This window comes from Branchiostoma lanceolatum, chromosome 17, assembly GCF_035083965.1.
Source record: "Branchiostoma lanceolatum isolate klBraLanc5 chromosome 17, klBraLanc5.hap2, whole genome shotgun sequence".
Taxonomy (NCBI): Eukaryota; Metazoa; Chordata; class Leptocardii; order Amphioxiformes; family Branchiostomatidae; genus Branchiostoma; species Branchiostoma lanceolatum.
The window spans coordinates 18,943,027-18,963,258 of NC_089738.1; the positions used below are offsets into that span (position 1 = coordinate 18,943,027).

Below are 20,232 nucleotides of genomic sequence, written 5' to 3' on the forward strand. Positions count from 1 at the left end.
TGTCTGCCCTTGCTCCTCATTTCTCTCTCTTCAGTTCCACACATTACTGATGTTATGGTGAAAGAGAGACCGGACCCGTGTCAGAGACAGGCCTGTGACATACAGGTGTGTTTACAAGGTGAGAAAATAACTTATCATTGATGAAGATGATGTGATGACAATGAGGTCAAATCATGTAACGTTATTTAATTAAACATGATGGCAGGTACCAACAGACAGACAGACGAAAGGACAGACAGACAGCACGCCCTAGCTAGTCATCATCATCACTGATTAGTCCTTAATAGGGGTGGGTACCGGTACACGGTACCGGTACAAAACCGGTATTTTTGTGTGGACCGGTCCAAAAAAACCGGTCCGGAAAAAATCAGTGGACCGGACTTTGGACCGATTAGAAAATTCACAGTACAAGACTACCAGCAGGCGGTCACATAACAAAATATAATAATGTTAGTGGTCTAAGAAAATACAAAACAGCAGATTTAACGAGTCGTGGTTGCTCTTTTTCGAAGATGTTAGCTGTGAATCATATCTAGAAACACCTAAAGGATGAGTCAACACACGGCGAGGCGAGTATAGTTAATTTTAAGACAGTGCGAACCTAAAAAATTATATCGTTCCAGACACGGCGTTATTGTCCGACACATGCATATACTTGCAATTAAGTAAATCACTCTCCAAAATATGGTGTACTGCTACACTCACTATAATCAGGTCCAGGTCCGGACCTGACCCTCTGGACCTGGACCTGGACCGGACCTGAATTTTCTGTACCGGTACTCACCCCTAGTCCTTAAGTATGGGACGATAAGCCTTGGTCCACTGGTGTGCTTGTCAAAAAGAGCTAGGGGAATTTTCAAAGTACAATGAAGCTGTAAATACTGCACATATAGCGTCTGTCTTCTCTGTCACAACCATTGGAAGAGCTTAACTGGATCAAGATCACTTTTTCTTTCTACATCATGTATACCACTGCAGCTAACAACTTTTCAAATTAAAAAAATATACTTTTTGTGCCAAGTCTATCATACAATGTTTGCTTATTTGCTATTTTTTTTACTGCTGCAGCGAACAATTACAAAGAGTCCCGTTGTGAGAGTGTTCTCCGTGCCATGGAGCGGTGCTGTGAGAAACCCGCGGCTCAGGACTCTGTCTGCTGCTCAGGGTTCAGGAAAACTAACAAGAGAAAAACAGAGGACAAGGAGAGGAGATGACAGGACATTGGAGAGGATACACGGATCAGATTTTTATGTTGATAATAGCCATGGTCCCTGTTGGTTTCCAACTTTTAGCTTCAGAAAAACCAACAGGCAAAAACCAGAATACAAGGAGAAAAGATGACAGGACATTGGAGAGGATACACAGATCAGATGTTTGGGAATTAGGAACTACATGTACTGTCTCTCTTTATAGCCATTTCCCAACTTTTGGTAGCCTGGAAACCATACCCTAGGTGGCTCCCCGATATCTCTACGGCGCTGGGAGTGATCCCCGCCCGCCCAGACAGCTTAGCCCGCTCGGGGAGGGTTTACCGTCAGGCCTTGGATTAAATTAGGGCGGCGGTGAAAGTAGGGTGGCAGCAGAAGTAGTGTGGGAGTCAAAGTAGAAAGGCTATCAGAAACGGTTCAATAAAGCAGACTGGGCCTGGTAAAACAACCTTAAGCCGACCGCTAGAGACTGGGACCAGGCTAAACGTTTGGCTAATCAGGAAAATTAACAGGAGAAAAACAGAGGACAAGAGATGACAGAATACTGGAGAGGTTACACGGTTCGGATGTTTGGGACTACACAGAATAACTTTATTGTTAGTTTGAAACTCAGGCAGGTAACAATTATAACTACAAAAAATCTTATTCATACCAATGTCGTTATGAATCAAGGTCCTTTGGATGAATGTTGACAACAGTTTTAAGAAGACCATGGAAAGTTTCTTGCATCTTTTAGTTTCTCACGTCTTATTGGTCATAGCAAGTGGAGTGGTATTGAGCCAAACACGAAGCTTGGGAAGCCAACTTGCATTTGGTCACCATTGATTCGTTTTACTGGTAATGTATTCATATACATCTAGTTTGCCATTTTCTAGCATAGCATAAGTGGTAGTGATTTAAGAGAGTATCAAATTTATGAATGATTTGAGAGATCAATAAATTTCATGTCTTCCATCTCATTTTTATCTCGTCTGTTTGACCGTTGGGGCGCCACAGAAGATCTGGCAAAGTTTTCTCCTCAGTTTTCTGCTCTTCCCAATGTCATGCTTAAGCTTGTCTGTTCTGATATTATCCTTTCTGTTGTCTACCCCTCCCTCTTTCTTCCTCCCTAGACGGTTCCGTGCATGATAGTTTTGGCTTAAGTCCCAATGACCATGGCACCTGGCCACACCACTTCTTTTCTTTTCTTTACTGTGGTTAGGATGCCTTTGTACGGACCAAAGTTTTGCTTGACTCAATTTCATTTTTCAGTATTTGTGCGTCTTCCATGCCTCATGCCAAATCAAGAGTCACTGCCTCCGACATGCATACCAACCCAGAATACACACAAACACAGCAACAGGACATGTACAGTACAGCTCACTGAACTATTGCTTTAATAACTTGTAATCTCAACAAACCTCTGTATTGAGGGAAAATGTCTACAAAACAATACACAAAACATCTATCCGAATCAACCAATCTCTGTAGGGATGTCTACAATATACAAGAAGACAAACAATATTTAGACTTCATGCAAATGTAATGCAAGTAGGTACAGATCTGTAATCATGGCTCTCACAATAACGTGTTAGCTGTATCAGTAGACTACCTGTTATCCTCAGGCTGATGTAGAAAGGCAAAATCATAACATTTCACAAGCTCTTGGTTCCCGAAGTACCTTTCTAAGTAGAAAGGCCCACTGCTCAGGGAAGCGAGCGCTTCAGTAACGTTACGTTTTTTTTCCTTTTTCTACATCTGCTTGGAGATTAGACTAACTGGTCACAAAACACCCTATTTCTCCAGTCCTCCAACATGACTGGTGGGGATCACATTACACGATTTCATCAAAACATGTCAGAAATGTGCACACTAAATAATTTCAGTCATACCGTACAAATGTTCACACGTTGACAAAACAAAGCAGGATACTCGGCATTTTAGACTATACAATTTTAGTGTGCGGCACACATAAATATCTACCAGAAACACACTTCAAGCAGAGCACGAATACAGCTTTATGCAAAACCTGGAATCTATGACAGACATTTTCTTACTTCCACATTCCCTACACAGTACTCCATCTGAAAAATTGGTGTTATGGCCTTTCAAGCTATACACTTTTATTGTGCAGCACAGATAGATACAGCATTTACCAGTAATGCATCACTTCAAGCAAAGCATGGACACACTTACCGGTAACTCGTGCAACACTTAGGAAAATAATCTACTGGTATAGCAAACATTTTCTTACTTCCACATTGCCTAGATCTACACATTATTCTATATGACAAAATAGTGTTCTGTAAATGTAGCATTAATCAGACTTCAGCAGTGGACTGGGAAAGCAATACTCTCCAAGCAGAGGAGGGGTTCCGGTAGGTTTTGACGTGTTTTACTGCGTTTTTGTCGGGCTTTCTACTTTGTCAGCCCGACTAGTTGGCTACTTTTTTTTTGTATAGCCAACCCACACTGTGTGTGGTCACAAAAAACACGACAAAGTAGAAAGCCTGACAAAAACGCCTAAAAACACGTCAAAAACCTGCCGGAACCCCTCCTCTGCTTGGAGAGTAGGAAAGCAATCAATTAAAGTAAATCTCACAAACTGTAAAAACTTCTCCAAGAAACACTCAACATAAATTCAGCATGAAGTTTACAAAACGGAGTCTTGAGTTCAAAGCCATGTAATGCTTGGGTCCCATTTCCTCTCCGGGGCCTGGCCGGGCTGTTAGCAAAAACGAAAAATACAAGATGCAAATGAAAAGAATACACAATATATGATAATAAGGAGTACTTTTTTCATGTTTTGTGTCTTTTGTTGTCTCTTATATTTTTCGTTCCCACAAGCTGCCCGCCCAGGCCCAGGATTGGAATTGAGACCAAAGCATAAGCCTTACTCCTCATGCAACTGCTCTCTTTGCTTCCATGTTGCAAAGCTAAGCCATGGTTACATTTCAGGCTACATGTACATGTATCGACAGCCCAGTTGTGTTTGATATGTGACAAGTTTGCTACATCTGTTAGACTAAGTGTATCAAGGACCAATTGTCTCACTTTTAATTTCAGCATGTTACAGTTGGAACAGACTATTTTACATATTTCAGAAGGAGGTGTAGCACACAGGTAGAATAGACTATTCTACTTATTTCAGAGGGGGAGGGTGGCACGCAGGTTTAAGTATATGACCAACTGTACTGTGTATGTATTACCGAGTCCTTGATTCAACATACATATTCATTCCTTTGGATCCACCAAATATAAAATTACTTGTCAGATGTCACTCATTGACTTTTTTTGCATCTTGTATAATTGATTCTTAGATCCTAAGTTTGTCAGGTCTCAAGCTGGACACTAAAGGTCAAGAAGTTCATCTTAGATGAGGCCTTTATACTTAGTTAAAGTAGATCTTTTGTTCTATAAGTATGTATCTTCCCTCTGTTGTTTTTAGAGTGATCATGAAGCGAGTCCAATCAGGAACCCTCCAGCGAACCCGCCTGCTACAACCATGTGCTCCGCCATAAAGGTCTTGGCCTGGAGAAAGAAAAAAAAAGATTAAGACTCAGCGCATCTAAAAATATATTATTTGTGAAGATATCAATATTCTAAAACAAAAATAAACAACTTGAACAAGGAATTGAAGAGAATGTTTTGTTATCCTTGTACACAAAGCCCAAAAAGTGTTTAATATGGGGTTTTTCCTAGCTGTTTCTGTACCAGGGTATATCTTTACAAGAAGGTGTTGCTGGCCCATCCTCTTTAAGATACTTGAGGCACCTCCTTGATCACTAGACCCCCATTTTATGCTTCTTCCAAAAGACAGGTGCAGCCCCAACCAAGATGCTCTTCTCAGGATTGAACTGGGCTCTCCGAGTTACCAACTAATTGGAACCAGGAGCTCAACTGTGAGGCTGTTACCAGTTGAACTACAGGGATATCCCTAAGATATGTAAATAAATAAATACACAAGATGATTTTTACCTGTTGCATAATCTGTTGGACGTCGGGGTACGCCTTCTCCGCTTGCTTCCCGATTTCTTTCTTGTACTTCTCCATGTCCTTTTCTACTCTCTTCCAGTTGATCTTAACGTAGCCGGCATGGTTCGCTATCTAAGGACACAGGAAACAAGATCTTTAGATATGAGATATATCTTTTCCCTAATGTAAGCTGCTTAGGTCACTACCAGGAGGGTGTTTATGAACATCCCACTTTCTAAGACTATGATGTAAATTCATCAGGCTGGAGCTTAATTTTTTTCCGTCTCACTCATGGTTTAGGAGCCAATGTTGTTGATTTTGTTTGTTAAATCCTGTTTTGAGCTTATGAAAATTCATTTCCATCAATTTCATGTCATATTTCAATTTCATGTCATATTTCAAGTTCAGATTTCTTGGACGGACAGAGTCACATTTTTTTCCGTCCCAACAAGCAAATTCTGACCTAAGAAACAGGCACAGGTCCTGGAGACAGCCCTAAAATTGATCCCTCTGCTAAAACATGACTCATGCTAAACTAATAGGCAATGGGTGTTTCTGAAGGAACACAGTCTTCCATGTGTTCCACACTCTTCACTAGTCACTACATTATAGATAGAATCTCCTTATCGTTGAATAAATTCATCAGTCATGTGTAAAACAGTTACAAGAATATTCCTCTAACAGTGACTTAAAAAAGGGTAGCGAAGTACGCACCTCCAAATTTTCGACATCTTCTGTACGTCTTGTTCATGGAGTGGCCTAGTCTCGCATCCAGTTGGAACGTGCTGGGATGAACCATACCGGAGGTTGGGAGCTGCCCAAGTCCTACTTACCCCTGCTCCGCAAGGAGGCGGGGGAGGCAGGAAGATTGTCACAAGTCTCGGCCTAGTCTCGTGTTCTCGCGAGACTAGGCCAGTCCGTAAACAAGACGTATAGAAGACGTCGAAAATTTTGAGGTGCGTACTTCGCTACCCTTTTTTAAGTCACTGTTTGAGGAATATTCTTGTAACCCGGAATCTCCTTAGTATGAAACAGCCTTCACTCACCTGAAGCAGCAGGAACCCTCCCCCTACAGCTGTGGCCGCCAACTTCCCCACCTTGGAGAACAGGTAACCAGCACACCTGGACAGGTACAGAACAGGGTTAACTAGACGGACAACATTTGTATTTCAACTTCAACTTCGATTACCCCCAAATAACCCCGCGAGGGGCAAAGTAGGGGGGAGGAGGTCCCAGGCTAAGGCGGGCAGGCCTCCAGCCTGGCGCGGAAAGACTCAACGGTGGGAGCTGTAACAACCGCGCCAGGCAGGGCGTTCCACTCAGGGATGGTGCGGGGGAAGAATGAATGTTTGTAAGAGTCTTTCCGGGCGTTAAGTGGTTGAAATTTGAGTGTGTGGCTCCCCCGGGTGCGCCCCTGAGCTGGTTTCAATAGGCTATCTGTGTTAATATTGATGTAGTTATTGACTAGCTTATAGAAAAGGTGAGGAGGGCGTTCCTCCTCCTTTCAGAGAGAAGGGTCCACTGCAGGTCACTCTCCATCTATCCTATTAGACACCAGAAGGAGAAGAGGCCGTCCATAATTGACATGTATGGATGTATCTATCCTAGTCTGGATGCCAGACCCACAATCTCTAAGATATCTATCCCCCACAAGGTAGATATTGAGATTGGGGGTCTGGCATCCAGGCTATATCTATCCCAAATTTTGATTATTGTCTTCTTGTGCCTACAGTGCCTCCTAGCAGAGAAGAGTGTACTGCAGGCACGTAGAGGTGATGATCTCATCAGAATGAGAAGAAAGAGAAAGTACATACTCCAGTATAGCCCAGTGTCTACTTACTGGAAATTCAATTACTTTCGCGGTGGAATTGTTTTGTAGTAAGTGGGAAAAGGAAGTTTTTGCGGTGTTTTGAGTTTATTGTTGAAACAGTTCTGTTGTACGTGTATTTCACTTCCCATCCATCCCAAACTTATTGCATGTAGAACATGCACCTACAGTTGCCCCTAACAGTGCCTCCTAGCAGAGAAGGGTGCACTGCAGCTGGCATGTACTCTCCAAGCGAAGGTAAGGTCGGGGTATTTTCGACATATTTTCGCGGCATTTTATATATATTTTTTTGTTGGGTCTTACTCCTCTGAGAAGACCCAACAACCGAGAGGTCCCGGGTTCGAAACCACTGGTATGCCCTGATGTTGTGCCCTTGGGCAACTTTACTCAGGCGTGAATGGGTACCTGACTTTGGTTGGGGAATGTCGTATTGAGGTCACCTGCTGGCGCCGAACGGCAGCCTCCCAGACCTTTGCAACACTTCCACAAAGTGCGAGTAAGGAGCAAATATGTATCTGTTGTGTATTATGTGATTGTAAACCCTGCAGCAATTCAGCACTGGCTGCCAATGCACGGGTAATTTATGACCAATTAACTACATGTACATTTTGTATTATCATTATCATCAAGAGAGACTCACCATCCGGACACCCCTCCCACAGCGATCTGTGTGCCGACCGACTTGGCGGAAAGGTCCTTGGGAAACATGTCCTTCAACCAGCCTCGTCTCCGCGCCTCCGCAAGATCTAATATCTCAAAACCCTCGTCCCGTTCCTCGCCTGGGAAAAAGAACACAAGTTGTTGCAGGGATACTGTCCTGAAAATGTGGTATTTGTCCACTCAAAATTATCACTAAATGTGTTTTCATTACTAATTGAAATTTGTCTGACATTAGCACCAAATATTGTAGCCTGGATGCCAGACTGTTTCCAGGGTCTACACAGGGTCTAACTGAGGGGCCTGTGGTAAAATTTCCTTGGAGGCATGTTGGCCTGGAGCCAAGGATCTAGTCTTGTCTAGTCTACAGACATTGGGTTAATTATTTTCTTTATTCTAAATTAAGATATCCAAAATTCAAACCCAGCGTAAAAATTACATCTGCCAATAAATAAAGTAAACCTTGATCCAACTAGTCCAATCTTGTGACATCTGTATGTTTTTAACTTAACTACATCTTCCTTTTGGAGTTGGCAAATTGCATAATTCAGGATTTTACATCCAGCCAACGAGAGGTGAACACTAATGTTACATGACAGGTAACATGTAAATGTAACCTATGTTCGATGTGTTCATATTGTGCCAGGGGAATATGTCTCTGTGACCTGTTTGGGGGGTAAGTCTGTTTATATGATTTGAAGCTAAGGCGCGCTTTAGACCTACAATGTTATAAGGTCGTACGATCATCGTCGTAGGCGACGGTTTTCTTTAGACACACGGTCAGGAAATATCACGGGACCCCCGCGGCGCAGAATTCCATCGATGTGCGCGTGTGACCCAAAGTGACCTCTTGCGCTCAAATTCAAAATGGCGTGGGAACCGCTTGTTTTCGTCAAAAGATGAAGCTTTTACTGACTTTGCAACAACTGTTGCCCTGCAGATGAGACGTTGAGAACGGTGCTCAACAAAGAAAGAGATTGAGGCTGGTACAGAGACGGATGGGATTTAACCCGTGTTCGTGGCCGCCGCCGGGGATGTCCCGGGGATCGAGGAATATGGGCATACTAGAGAAGTAGCCACTGGTAGCAGGGCGTCGCGCCGGAATAACCGGTTTTGGATGAGAAAAATATGTTTCCATTGCTAACTGCATGCATATTTACAAAGAAAACAAAACTTTCCTTCCCGGACAGGAAAAAGCATGCTGTAGGCTTATTAGCATATCACCCACTTCCGTCGCCGGCGACGATTCTTCTTTAGACGAGAAAAACACAGCCACAGGCCCCCCCGCTGAACGTCGTGCGACTGGGTCCGAGGTGGTCGCACGACAATTCGAGGATTTCCCGTTTATTGCCGTCGCACGATTGTTTTGATCGTAATTAGACGGCCAAAAAATACCGTCGCCGGCGACGTCGCCCACGACGATGATCGCACGATCGTAAAATGTCGTAGGTCTAAAGAGGCCCTAAATTAGCCTGGATGCCAGACTGTCCCAGGGTCCACACAGGACAGCTACTTGTTGGGCCTACATGCCCCAAAGGAAATTCTGCAACAGGCCCCCTGAGTTAGACCCTGAGTAATGCAGGATAGATATTGTAGTGATCAGGGGTGTGGCATCTGGGTTAAATCAACATGAACTAGAACAAGTGACATCCTTTGACACTGCTTGTATGTTGGACATGTCACGTATGTAATCTCCAAGCAGATGTTAGGAGGAAATGTCCTTGTACATGTATATAACAGTACATGTCCTTGTAAATATGTAAATAATACAAACGCACTTAATTTCACTTGTCTTGTCCCTTTGCACACAATATTAGTTACCTAAGTTTCCTTACTCTCTTATCTTTTATTTCCCTTGTTGTGCCTGTCAGCCTGTGATAGGGGCTCAAAAGTGCAGAGACTGAGAAAGGAGACTGATAAAGGAGAGGAATGTTGAAAGATTTTTCTGTCACACATTACTTCCAACATACTCTCCAAGCAGAGGTTGTTGGGGGGAAATGTGACTTTCTTATCATATCATGCCCCATTTCTTGTGAGCGCTCCCCAGTGTGATTTTCTTATCATATCATATCTAATGTCCTTCTTATCATATGATAAGAAGGTCACAATTTTCCCCAACAACCTCTGCTTGGAGAGAACTTTCAACAGTCAGAAAATGTTAGGATCTTTCTTTCCGACATCACCTTGGAGATGTTACTTTTCTGATCGTAAGACAGAAATAGATACAGACAAGTGTCGTCTGTCTGCCCTCCGAGTTTCTCACGCCCTCCCCCACTGTGCAGTAACTGTGCACACACACACACAGCAGGATGGCGACTTGGGAGGGGAAAAACTTCCCTCGCACGAATACACACACCTCTCTCTAACAACCCGCTAAACGTTTCAAACTAGAGATTACTACAGAAAGGGTCCGTCTAAAACTCTAATCCCCGAACAAACGGCCCGGCTGTAGAATGTGTCTGGGAAGAGCAGTAAACACATTAGCACGGAGGTGAAAGGATTCTTGCCCGCCCTCCCCCATAAAATCGGCTTGCACGGCTAACTTTCGCTACGCCGTGTGACTTTCCCAGGCCATTTCTCCCGACAAAAATTACACAGGAGCTCAAAAACGAGCCAACTGTTTGACGAAAACCTAGAAATGTTTCCTTTGGACAGCTGCCATGTAAAGGAGTAAGAAAAACGGAGTTTTTTGGAGGCACGACTTTGTATCTTACCATTTTGCTGTCTTTCCGCCATCTTGTGCAAGTGAACCCGGAAGTGACATGCACACCGTGGGAAAATAGAAACATCCGATCTTGTCCTTGAAAAAAATCTAAATTTCTGAGGCAATCACTTGGAAAAATAACATCAGTATATGTTGCTTACATAATTGAGGTTAGATACAGCACAAAAATAGACCCTGCCCGGGGGTCAAACTACCAAAATAAAAAAAGTTAGAACTGTCACGTGCCCAAACATGCGTCATGGTCCCGTCCATTCTCCTTATATGGAGGGGAGAGGGGGTTCGCTAAGGGTCCTTTGTTTTGGCGGGAAACAATAGCTAGGGTCATTTTGGAGCACCGCTCGCTGGAAATCGCTCGTGTTGTCTCTGGCTCTTGTTGGAAAATAGTTTTGTAAGGATGACGGTTCCTGGAGAGGACGAGCAAGATGCTATTCCGGAGTCAATGGATACAAGCGAAGATCCCTTCGACTTTGCAGACATATCGGAGGAGGAAAGAGCATTTTGCATGAGGTAAGATTAAGCCATTTTGGATAGTTTTTCTTAGGTAAAATTTGAAAGAAGTCCTAGGGTTTATTTCATCTGTCAATGCCATGATTTGAAGGCAGAAACTTTTTGAATATACGTAATGGAATTGTAGCGTTGGTGTTTTGCTGACCTAAACAGTGGTTTGCTCGAAAAGTACAATTCACTGTAGTATTTGATCGTTTTGTTCTATCAAAGGTGTAAAAGTGGATATTTCTAGCTGCTCAAGCCTGTTTTGTTTTTCTTCAACACCAGCCAATTTCCTATCAATACATGATTTCACCTCAAATTCAAGAAGCCCTGTTTTCCATTGATTGTGTTTTTCTTCCAACCAAAGTAAGGTGTTATTGACATTTTCATTTTCAATGACTTAGCCATTTCTAACCGCTGGACAAAATACGAGGTTGTCTTTTGTATACATCTGGAAAAGAAGAACCCTTCATAGAGGTTCCCGTGCTGTTTAGAAATCGCTTTATTTATTAGACAATCTTTTTTTTTTCTTTATTTGTTTATCAATTGGGGGCAAGTTGTTATGTTGTTTACCGGGATAACCTGCCATTTTGCATATGATCTGGGGCGAATATCGTGAAAGGGGGCCGTCCCTAGTCTTGATATTAGATTGCCCTAATTTCTGACAAATTAATGAAAATTACCAAATTATGTAAATTGATGCAAATGAGCTCCAAATCTGCGCAGAACCGGACCGTCGTCCTGCGCCAACTTTCCCGCGGGTCAGGTGACGTTGATCCTGCGCGCTGATTGGTCAGAACCGCTCTGTTTTATGACACGGCGTGGTGTTTCCGGGCCGTCTCGACAACTTTTACCCAAACTTTTGGCGGCGAAATTTTTCCCGAATTGCGTACAAAACATGAGGAGTGTTCCCTCGGACCATGGAGTCTACACAGAGCACAAGTAGTGGGCATGAACGTCGCAAAATGGCCGCCAGCGGGCGAGGACAAGTGTCGCTGACGCCGCCAGAGAGGCAGGACCTAACCGAGTTGGATAGGTAGGGTCCCCCCCAAAATTACAGGCGTCCCGTCCATATTTCATTGATGCAAACCCTAATAAATGTACTACAACGTTTTGATGTTGTTTTCCTGTCGTTCCAGTCGCCTGTTCGGGTTCCTGCGCCTGGAAGCAGACGAGAATGGCGCCGCTAAGAAGTCCCTTCTCCTCAAGGTACGTCCTGCTGCCCTCCCTCCCGCCGACCCAGGTCGGACTGCTGCACAGGGAACAACACACACAATTGTGCCGAATCCGCGCCTTTCCGGCCCTCAAACTCACAACTACAGCCCACACACACACTTTACCTGTTATTAGGTACATAAACTATATTTCTGTGGTGTAAGTTTGAGCTAGGAGGATGATTTTTTGACGTTTCTGTTCTGTGTTGAATCGTTGGATAAATTCAAGATGGCGGCGTAATTTTTTTAAATGGCAGTCTGCCACGACACAATTTTATCGCGATCTTGAGCGGATCGGGCTGCCCTAGCCCGCCGTGAACCTGCCCCAGCCCTGCCCGCCACACCGCCACACCCGGCCCCAGGTTTGGGCGGCGGGGCGAGCCGCCAAGCCCGTGTGTTGTGCGGCGGAAGGCCGGTGGAAGGGCGGTAGATGGGGGAGGGTGGGGTGCCAAACAACACTGCAGCTACGTAGTTCTATATCATCCCAGCTCACGGAACACAGGCACAGCCCGGACTAGTTATACTGTACACGGGACGGGTTATGTAGCTTCTACTGTAAAATACAGGCATATCTTAGGCAATAATGATCTATATATTCAGCTGATATTGTTGTACAGTCGCTGAGGTCACGAAAAAAGCTCCAGGTCAGTTTTGCCTGTGTCAGGTTGTTGCAGGCTTGAGCAAGTGTGTTTTTGTATTCGCACAATTTTCTCGTAAAACATTGTGATTTTTTGTGTGTCCATAACAACAAAGATGTACACAGACAGTTCTTGTATGTCTAATTGTGGGAAAATGGCAGACCCATCAGGTTTATAACTGTCCATGTGGGGGCTGGGGCAGCACAGAAAGGCTTTGATGGGGTAAACAATGCTTCTGACAGGCATGAATTGTTCATCCACTAGTGTGGGATTTTTCACTTTACTTCCCATTTTTACGCGTTTATGGCTTCAGGCAGGCTTAGCAGGTTTTTGGTCCACTGGTTCCCAAATATAGCTGGCCTTCATGTCCGTGAAAAAGGGACATTTTTGTCTGTAAAAATAGCTGTTTTTCAGCATGGAATGTTTCCGGTATTGTTTGCATAAGAAGAACAATGGATTTCTATTGTGTTAATTAGAAATGTTAGTGGGTTTGGTATTGGGGGCAAGGGACGCCTGTTAGTTTGTGTGATGTTTTGAAGAATATTTTGGGTCGACCTTTTCGATAATGATTTTTCTAGTCACATTTGACATGTATTACTTGCAGGTGTTTTGTTTATGGAACACTTGCCTTGCATAAGGTCTATTTTTGGCAATCACAACTAATTTGAGCCAGCAAGTTTATTTTGTTTATGTAAAATGTCCATGTTGTAGGCTAGGCATAATTCTAGTCCAAGTAGGGATACATTTGGAGAACCCTTTGTTTTACATAACTGTCCCCATTGTTTTATGCAACGCAAGTTATTTTGAACTGAAGGTAAGGAGTGTTATCCTAGCCTCCGTTGCAGACTCTGAAGCGGCTTTTTGGGGGGCTAAATAATACACTTTTTGCAGCCACCCCGTAACTATCAGCCATCCTGTAACCATCAGCCGCCTAGAGTCTGCGTTATTACGGCATGTCAAAGCGAAATTAAAATCACGTTAGGGCGATTAACGCAGAGGTGCGAATTTCCTGCCTATGGTAGACCGCACAATAAGAACAGTATACACGCACCTCCCCTAGTCAGTGTGCTGTCACGCTTGTGGCAAAATAGTTTGCTATTTCTACTGTTCCTAAAGACAAACTTCGATTATTAGAAGCAGTGTTTCCGCCAGACCGCGACTGAGATCTTGAGAGGCCGTCCACTTGGGGAGGGCCGTACCGCGAAAATTGATTGACCGTACCGCGAAAATTGATTGACCGTACCGCGAAAATTAATTGACTAGGAAAAGTACTAGTAACTGAATGTTGTGATCAGAAAAAACTTTGTTAATTTTTCAAAATCAATTTGTTACGAAGGTCGCTATAATACTGCTTCAATCGTCACAAAATGCGATCTATTTTGACAAGAAACGCCCGAAGTGTAAAGGGAAATTCCCGCCCGTGTGGTCACGTCACATCTTGCTGTCAACCAATCAGAGCACAGTCTTTATGACGCAGCCCAATCAGCGCTCAGAACCTTGCATATCAATGAGTTTAAAAACATGGCGGACGGCCCGGGACGGGTTGCGACTCGAGCGAGCGTCATGACTTATGTGAATTCATAGCGAAAATAACGATTTATCTACGGTAAATACGGAGAATTTTCACGAAAAAATATTCACAGGAATATATATTGTGTCGAATACGGCCAGAAATAAAGGCGAACCGCGGCAAACCACGACGTAGAGGCTGAAATGCACGGGCGAAAATTCTTGTTTTGTTTACGTCTTGTTGGACGGGGCAGGTTGGGACTCGAGCGATTGTCGTGACGTATGTGAATTCTTAGCGAAAATAACGATTTATCTACGGTACTATTTTGCCACAAGCGTGACAGCACACTGACTAGGGGAGGTGCGTGTATACTGTTCTTATTGTGCGGTCTACCATAGGCAGGAAATTCGCACCTCTGCGTTAATCGCCCTAACGTGATTTTAATTTCGCTTTGACATGCCGTAATAACGCAGACTCTAGGCGGCTGATGGTTACAGGATGGCTGATAGTTACGGGGTGGCTGCAAAAAGTGTATTATTTAGCCCCCCAAAAAGCCGCTTCAGAGTCTGCAACGGAGGCTATGTTATCCAAACTTCATGGGTGATACGTTGGAATCCCTACATATCAATGGGTTACTTTATGCAGTCAATTTTCACATGTCTTTCAAAAATGACAGGCTTCCTTCTTTGTTACAATGCTCTTATTTTGTCCTAATAAGTGTTAAGCTTGTAATAATGTGTTAATTCTTAAATGATGTGTTAAGATACTCACCTTTAGAATCTGAGACAGCCCTTATTGTTGATGCCTTCACAAATTGAAGTGAACAGTGCTACATGAAACTTTGCGCAGGGCGGGACAAACGTACTTCCAACCTGCAATATTCTGAAATATTTTTGATTGCAGAAAAATATGTTTTTACCCTTGTTTACTAGAAATTTTTTTAAACTTTAACTTGTTTTAGGCCATGAAAGGTGTTATTTTAATAGTCAGTGTTTTGTACATATAAGGTAAGCAAGGAAATAGTATTCTGAGATTGCAGACATGGTTCTGTAGAAATTAAGAATTCCAGTATCATATCAGTCAGGCTATTTGTACATCAGTGGTAGTTACATGCCCTAAGACACATGTACAGTAGTTTCACTTTCAAGGTGGACACTGATCTAGTGGTTACTACAGTAGTCATGGACAATATGGAATTCTGCTTTGTCACAAGTTAGTCAAAATGGTGGTATTTGCGAATTATAATACTGTAATTCTTGATTTGTTAACTGTAACTTAATTTTAGCTGATTTAACTGTCATTAGTCAACAGCTAAAATTTCATCACCGCTAATATTTGATCACTCATATTTAAGCCTGTCATGTTTGTTTCGACCGTTAAAATTAAAATTTAGTGTCGTGACCTACTCCATTTTCTCCCAACCGCTATATTTTCCTGGCGCTATATTAAAGTTTTACAGTAGCCACGGTTGACATTCTGAATAACTTGAATGTTGATGCCATCTGTAGAATTTGATTTTGTATTTTGTAGATGTCATTTGCTGCATCAGTACAGCACCTGTGAAGGTATTCATAAAAAGTAATGCATAGGTCCCAAACACAATAACTGCAGTATTAATACCTTTATCATGTCAAGCAAAATGAACAGAACTTGCGGATTATTATGACACCATCCACGTTTGTGAGGTGATGTTTATGTAGTTCCTGGAACGGGAACTACGGATTCCTAGAATTTGGATTGTGTGGAATTATCGTTATTTTGCCTGAAGCTACAAGAAAGTTATGTTTATACATAATGTCTGCATGAATGATGTCTGCTATTCTTATCTGCTACCTTGAACAATACAACTATAACTTCAGTCATGTGTTATAACATATTGTTTGCACCAAGGCGATTGCAGTATAGAATGTAGGATCTTTACAAGTGTTGTGTGTTGTTTTGTTTATGAGTTTGTAATTGATTTATATCAGAGGTAATATTTCATCAGTTTTGACATGGCCTGATACTGTAGCTTTGTGTTAAAGGGGGCTCGGACAAGCTGTTGAAACTATTAAGCTTGATATTAAAAGTCAAGATGGTTTCAGTTGTTATTGATGATCAGTATGATGACAAATTTGATAATTTTGAGGTATGGATAGTTTTTTTGGGGAAAATTTGGATTGAAACTGTTCATGTTTTGGTTTTGCTTGCGAAATTATTCTGTTTGCAATTTTGAAGTTATTCATTTGTGTAGTAAACATTTAAGTGCATCATTCAGTACAAAATGTCCTTAGACTTAAATATAATTCTAAATCTATGCCAATTTATTTCTTTGGCTCTCTTAGTCTAACATTTTAATGTAAGGATCTAGCCAGAAGACGAAATGAAAACAAACTGCCCTGACTCTGAGGAAAATGATTTTCTAAAACTGTGTGTACCAAGGTGCATGCTTTCTCATCAGACCCTGTTTTCATGTCAAACTTCTAGTTCAGCTGTATCTTTTGAAAATCTGATTGTAAAAATAAAATTGCTCGGGCCCAATAACATTGTTGCTCTATCAAACTTGGTTTCATTAGTGCTGGAATCTTTATTTTCCATCTCTTCCCTCCTGACATTGCTATGATCAATAGGACGTTGACCCCTAGACAGCGTAGGAGTTGTTTTTGAAGGTAACATAACAGTCTCGTAAAATTACTTTAGTCATTCATTTGGGAGAGATATTTGCAGATGGATGTGCAATGTACATGTAGAGCTATCTTCTAATATTGAGAACTCTGTTCTTGTAGCAAGATATTTGTTTTGTGAAAAGAACTCAAAATGCACCTTTGAACGGTTGATGTTTAACTGGGTAAAATCCTGTAAAAAGGGAGACATGCTCTTGTAGATTTTGCTTTGCGGTAGGGAGAAAATAGAGCGTAAGCAGTGGTTTCAAGGTCACTGTTGAAACAGCAACATTTTTACTGTAAAAGTGGAAATACTGGCTGTGACCCGAACTTCGCGGTGAAGAGATCACCTGAAAACATGAAACCACCTCAAACATTTTCCCATTTACGGTAATTAAACATAACATAAACAAATATCTGTATGTAGAATCTTCCTTTATTTCAATGATGTCTAATTTTTCTAATTGTTTGTCTGGTTGAGTGATAATTGTGTAATTTTATGCTATGGGGTTGATGTGTAAACATCTTTTGACACTTTGTAAATATTGCAGACCCTACATCTTGGCACAATGTCAGTACATCATTCATGGCTACATTGTAAGATATTGGTACACAGGGCTCGAAATAGTGGGTGCATGTGCAGCTAGATATTTTTGTACTGTATTCGGTAAGAGTTCTCTTGTACACTTTCATACAGAATATTCTGGAAATGTAAGTACTGTATCAGTAAAAGCAATATAGCCTTTGCTGTACTTTATTTGATGTATTGCTTCATTGAAATTTGAAATCTGGATAGAATTAAAGATTGAAGTTCTTTAAGCAGGCGGTATCAAACAGTTTTGCTGACATTCTACTTTATCTTATGTGGTGCACACAAATTTTTTTCTGTGCACCCAATTTTTTTGGTTGGGTGCATCAGTGCACCTATTTCCAAAAAAGAATTCTGAGCCCTGGTACAGTTTTATAGGCTTCTTAATAGCAAAGTGAAAAATATTGTACTTCTTTTCTGCTTCCTGTAAAAAAAATGGTACATTTTGCTGCAAGAATTTTTCAAGCGTCTACTACATGCAAGAATTTATGGCAATGAGGTTCCGAAAGTCAAGGTGTTCTAAAGCTGCCATTTCTTTCTGCAAAATGCTTGCTACTTGCATGGAAATATGTATCTGTATCTGTATCTGTATCTATATAGCCGGTATAACCGCCATTAGGCGTAACACACCAGCTTCGCAGGCACGCGGCGCGGCAGCAGCTGGTCATATTACACCGAACGGTCTGTTACACCTAGTCTTTGCATATCTGACTGCAACCGTTCTTTAAAGCTTCTTAATGAGGAAGCTCCTACAGTACTTGATGACAACGAGTTCTATTCTACTATGGTTCTCGGGAAATACGAATTTTTGAACACATCAATCCTTGGCTGATAACTCTGGTACTTAAAAGCATGACTATTTCTGGTCCTCTAGGTATTGGTTGTGCCTGAAAGGACATGTACATAAAACTGAGATTGTTAAATGGTTCTTGTCAGAGAGTAGATTTTAAGTTAAGGCATTCAGAAGCCAGCATTATTAGAAATGTGTCTGAAACGTCACAGATCATAATCAGTCATATGGATCTCATAGGAAATCTAAAACTCATTATTTAGAATTGTTAGTAAGAAATAAGCCGGTGGATACTTAACTTTTGCAACATTTTAGTTTAGGTGATAGTGTTTTGGCTATGGATGATACAGTTTTCAATTTCCCCCTCCCCCAGGCGAAAGTGAGACAGGCCGTTGACCCTTGTCAAGGATGCAATGTGAAGGTTACTAGAGGACGTTGACCCCCAATGATTAATGACAGTTTTAGACAAGGTTCTAAGAAGCTGATTTTAAACATGGACATCACATAGCAGGGGTTGTAGGTGGTGTTACAGGGCTTGGATGTGTCTTTTTGAAATGTCAGATATTAACATGGACACGCTTGATAAGCCCTTACATTTCTAGAGATGGAAATCTTTCTGGTGCTTTGAAAATCTAGCGGACTTTAAGAGCGTCCATGTTGAAGGTGTCAAATGAAAGCTCTCCCTTGATTTATTTTTAAGACAATGCACAGTATAGATGGTCATCAGGGTTATGTGTTTGAATACCACCCATTGAAGTACTGAGTATAGTTTTATGCTGCTGGTTAGAATTGTCTTTCGAGGGGGATGGGGGTAAGACGTTGATACCTAATTTGAGGAGAGTCACACCTTAAGCTTGTTTAAAGAACCCATAACACTTGTTGAGAAGAGAAGGCCAAGGGCCTTGCCTCAGTCTGATGGCCGAAGCATGCTTATTCCTAGTGCAACTCGTATTTCACAACTTCAGAGGGGGATTTTTACATCTACCTATTTGGCAGGTGGTATAAAGATAGAATCAGCAGCAAATGAAATTTTAACAGATGTGAATTGGCAGTGTCTCCAAGCTTTTTGACACCTTTGATTCAAAAAGCTTTTAGAAAAAGAGGTTTAATGCTTGCCATGAAAAATGCCTTTTTTGTCAGTCAATTTTACCAGATAAATCTTAAGAGTTGGAGAGCATTTTATCTCCTCATAATGTATTTTAACAACTCAGATGAACTTTCATGCTTATGAATCTCTGTGTCCACACTGTGAACCATCTAGGTTATTTTACTAATTCTTACGGATCGCTCCTCCCTGTCCTATACCAAATAGTTTGCTTTGAAACTAGGCCAACAGCAATGGCGGACAATGTGCCAGTCGGGCGCAGTAGAATCCACCGATATCACATACAGAACATTTCCACTATCGGTGCAATTCCATCCCGGTGTGGCTGACATTGATTTTGTAATCTGGTGGAACAACACAATCAGGGCAGCTTTGTGCTGGTGGACATTTGGGGAGTTGGGATGGAGGGCTGTCTGGGATGGAAAGTCTACATGCATATGTAGGTGAATTTGGAGCTGTCCAGGTACTGTAAATGTAGAAATGTTTGCTGGGATTTAATTTCGCGGAAGGAAGAAAATGGAGTGGTCGCAGTAGTTCTGAGTTCTCGTTTGCAACAATAGCAGGGCTAATGTCACACAATGGAACGGTTTTACGTGGTGGTTTTAAGTTTGCGTTGAAGAGTTCACCATGAAAATCTGGAACATAAAACCACCACAAACATTTCTGCATTAACAGTATTTCTGATGTTAACCTGCACTGGTCCATGTACTGGGTGTATACAGGTTAGTGCAGGTAAAATTGGAGCTGTGCAGGTATTTCTCATGTCTACCTGCACCTAACCTGCACTGGTCCATGTACTGGGTATATACAGGTTAGTGCAGGTAAAATTGGAGCTGTGCAGGTATTTCTGATGTCTGCCTGCACCTAACCTGCACTGGTCCAT

At 42.1% G+C, this 20,232-nt stretch overlaps 2 protein-coding genes across 2 annotated transcripts in view; one reads left to right on the forward strand and one right to left on the reverse strand.

Annotated features, from left to right (window-relative positions):
- Nucleotides 1-3,996: 3,996 nt before the first annotated feature.
- On the reverse strand, nucleotides 3,997-10,581 carry LOC136423064 (FUN14 domain-containing protein 1-like). Its single transcript, XM_066411067.1, has 5 exons — nucleotides 10,362-10,581; nucleotides 7,631-7,769; nucleotides 6,209-6,284; nucleotides 5,166-5,294; nucleotides 3,997-4,718 (listed from the first exon to the last, which is right to left on the reverse strand). Exons 1-5 carry the CDS (start codon nucleotides 10,381-10,383, stop codon nucleotides 4,641-4,643), a joined length of 444 nt encoding a protein of 147 aa, XP_066267164.1. The 5' UTR covers nucleotides 10,384-10,581; the 3' UTR covers nucleotides 3,997-4,640.
- A 1,062-nt stretch (nucleotides 10,582-11,643) lies between these two features.
- LOC136423062 (lysine-specific demethylase 6A-like) overlaps nucleotides 11,644-20,232 on the forward strand; it is an 86,559-nt gene continuing 77,970 nt past the window's right edge. The window contains exons 1-2 of the mRNA XM_066411061.1: nucleotides 11,644-11,897; nucleotides 12,001-12,070. Of these exons, the coding sequence (XP_066267158.1) occupies nucleotides 11,782-11,897; nucleotides 12,001-12,070 (186 nt within the window). The 5' untranslated portion in view covers nucleotides 11,644-11,781. The remainder of the gene's footprint in view (nucleotides 11,898-12,000; nucleotides 12,071-20,232) is intronic.

Excerpts from the sequence above, each read along its gene's own strand:
- LOC136423064 (XM_066411067.1), bottom strand. The coding sequence starts at position 10,383 with ATGGCGGAAAGACAGCAAAATG. Across the intron at positions 6,285-7,630 it reads GTGGGAGGGGTGTCCGGATG|GTGTGCTGGTTACCTGTTCT; the intron begins GTGAGTCTCTCT and ends GTACCTGTCCAG. Across the intron at positions 4,719-5,165 it reads TCCAACAGATTATGCAACAG|GCCAAGACCTTTATGGCGGA; the intron begins GTAAAAATCATC and ends TTCTTTCTCCAG.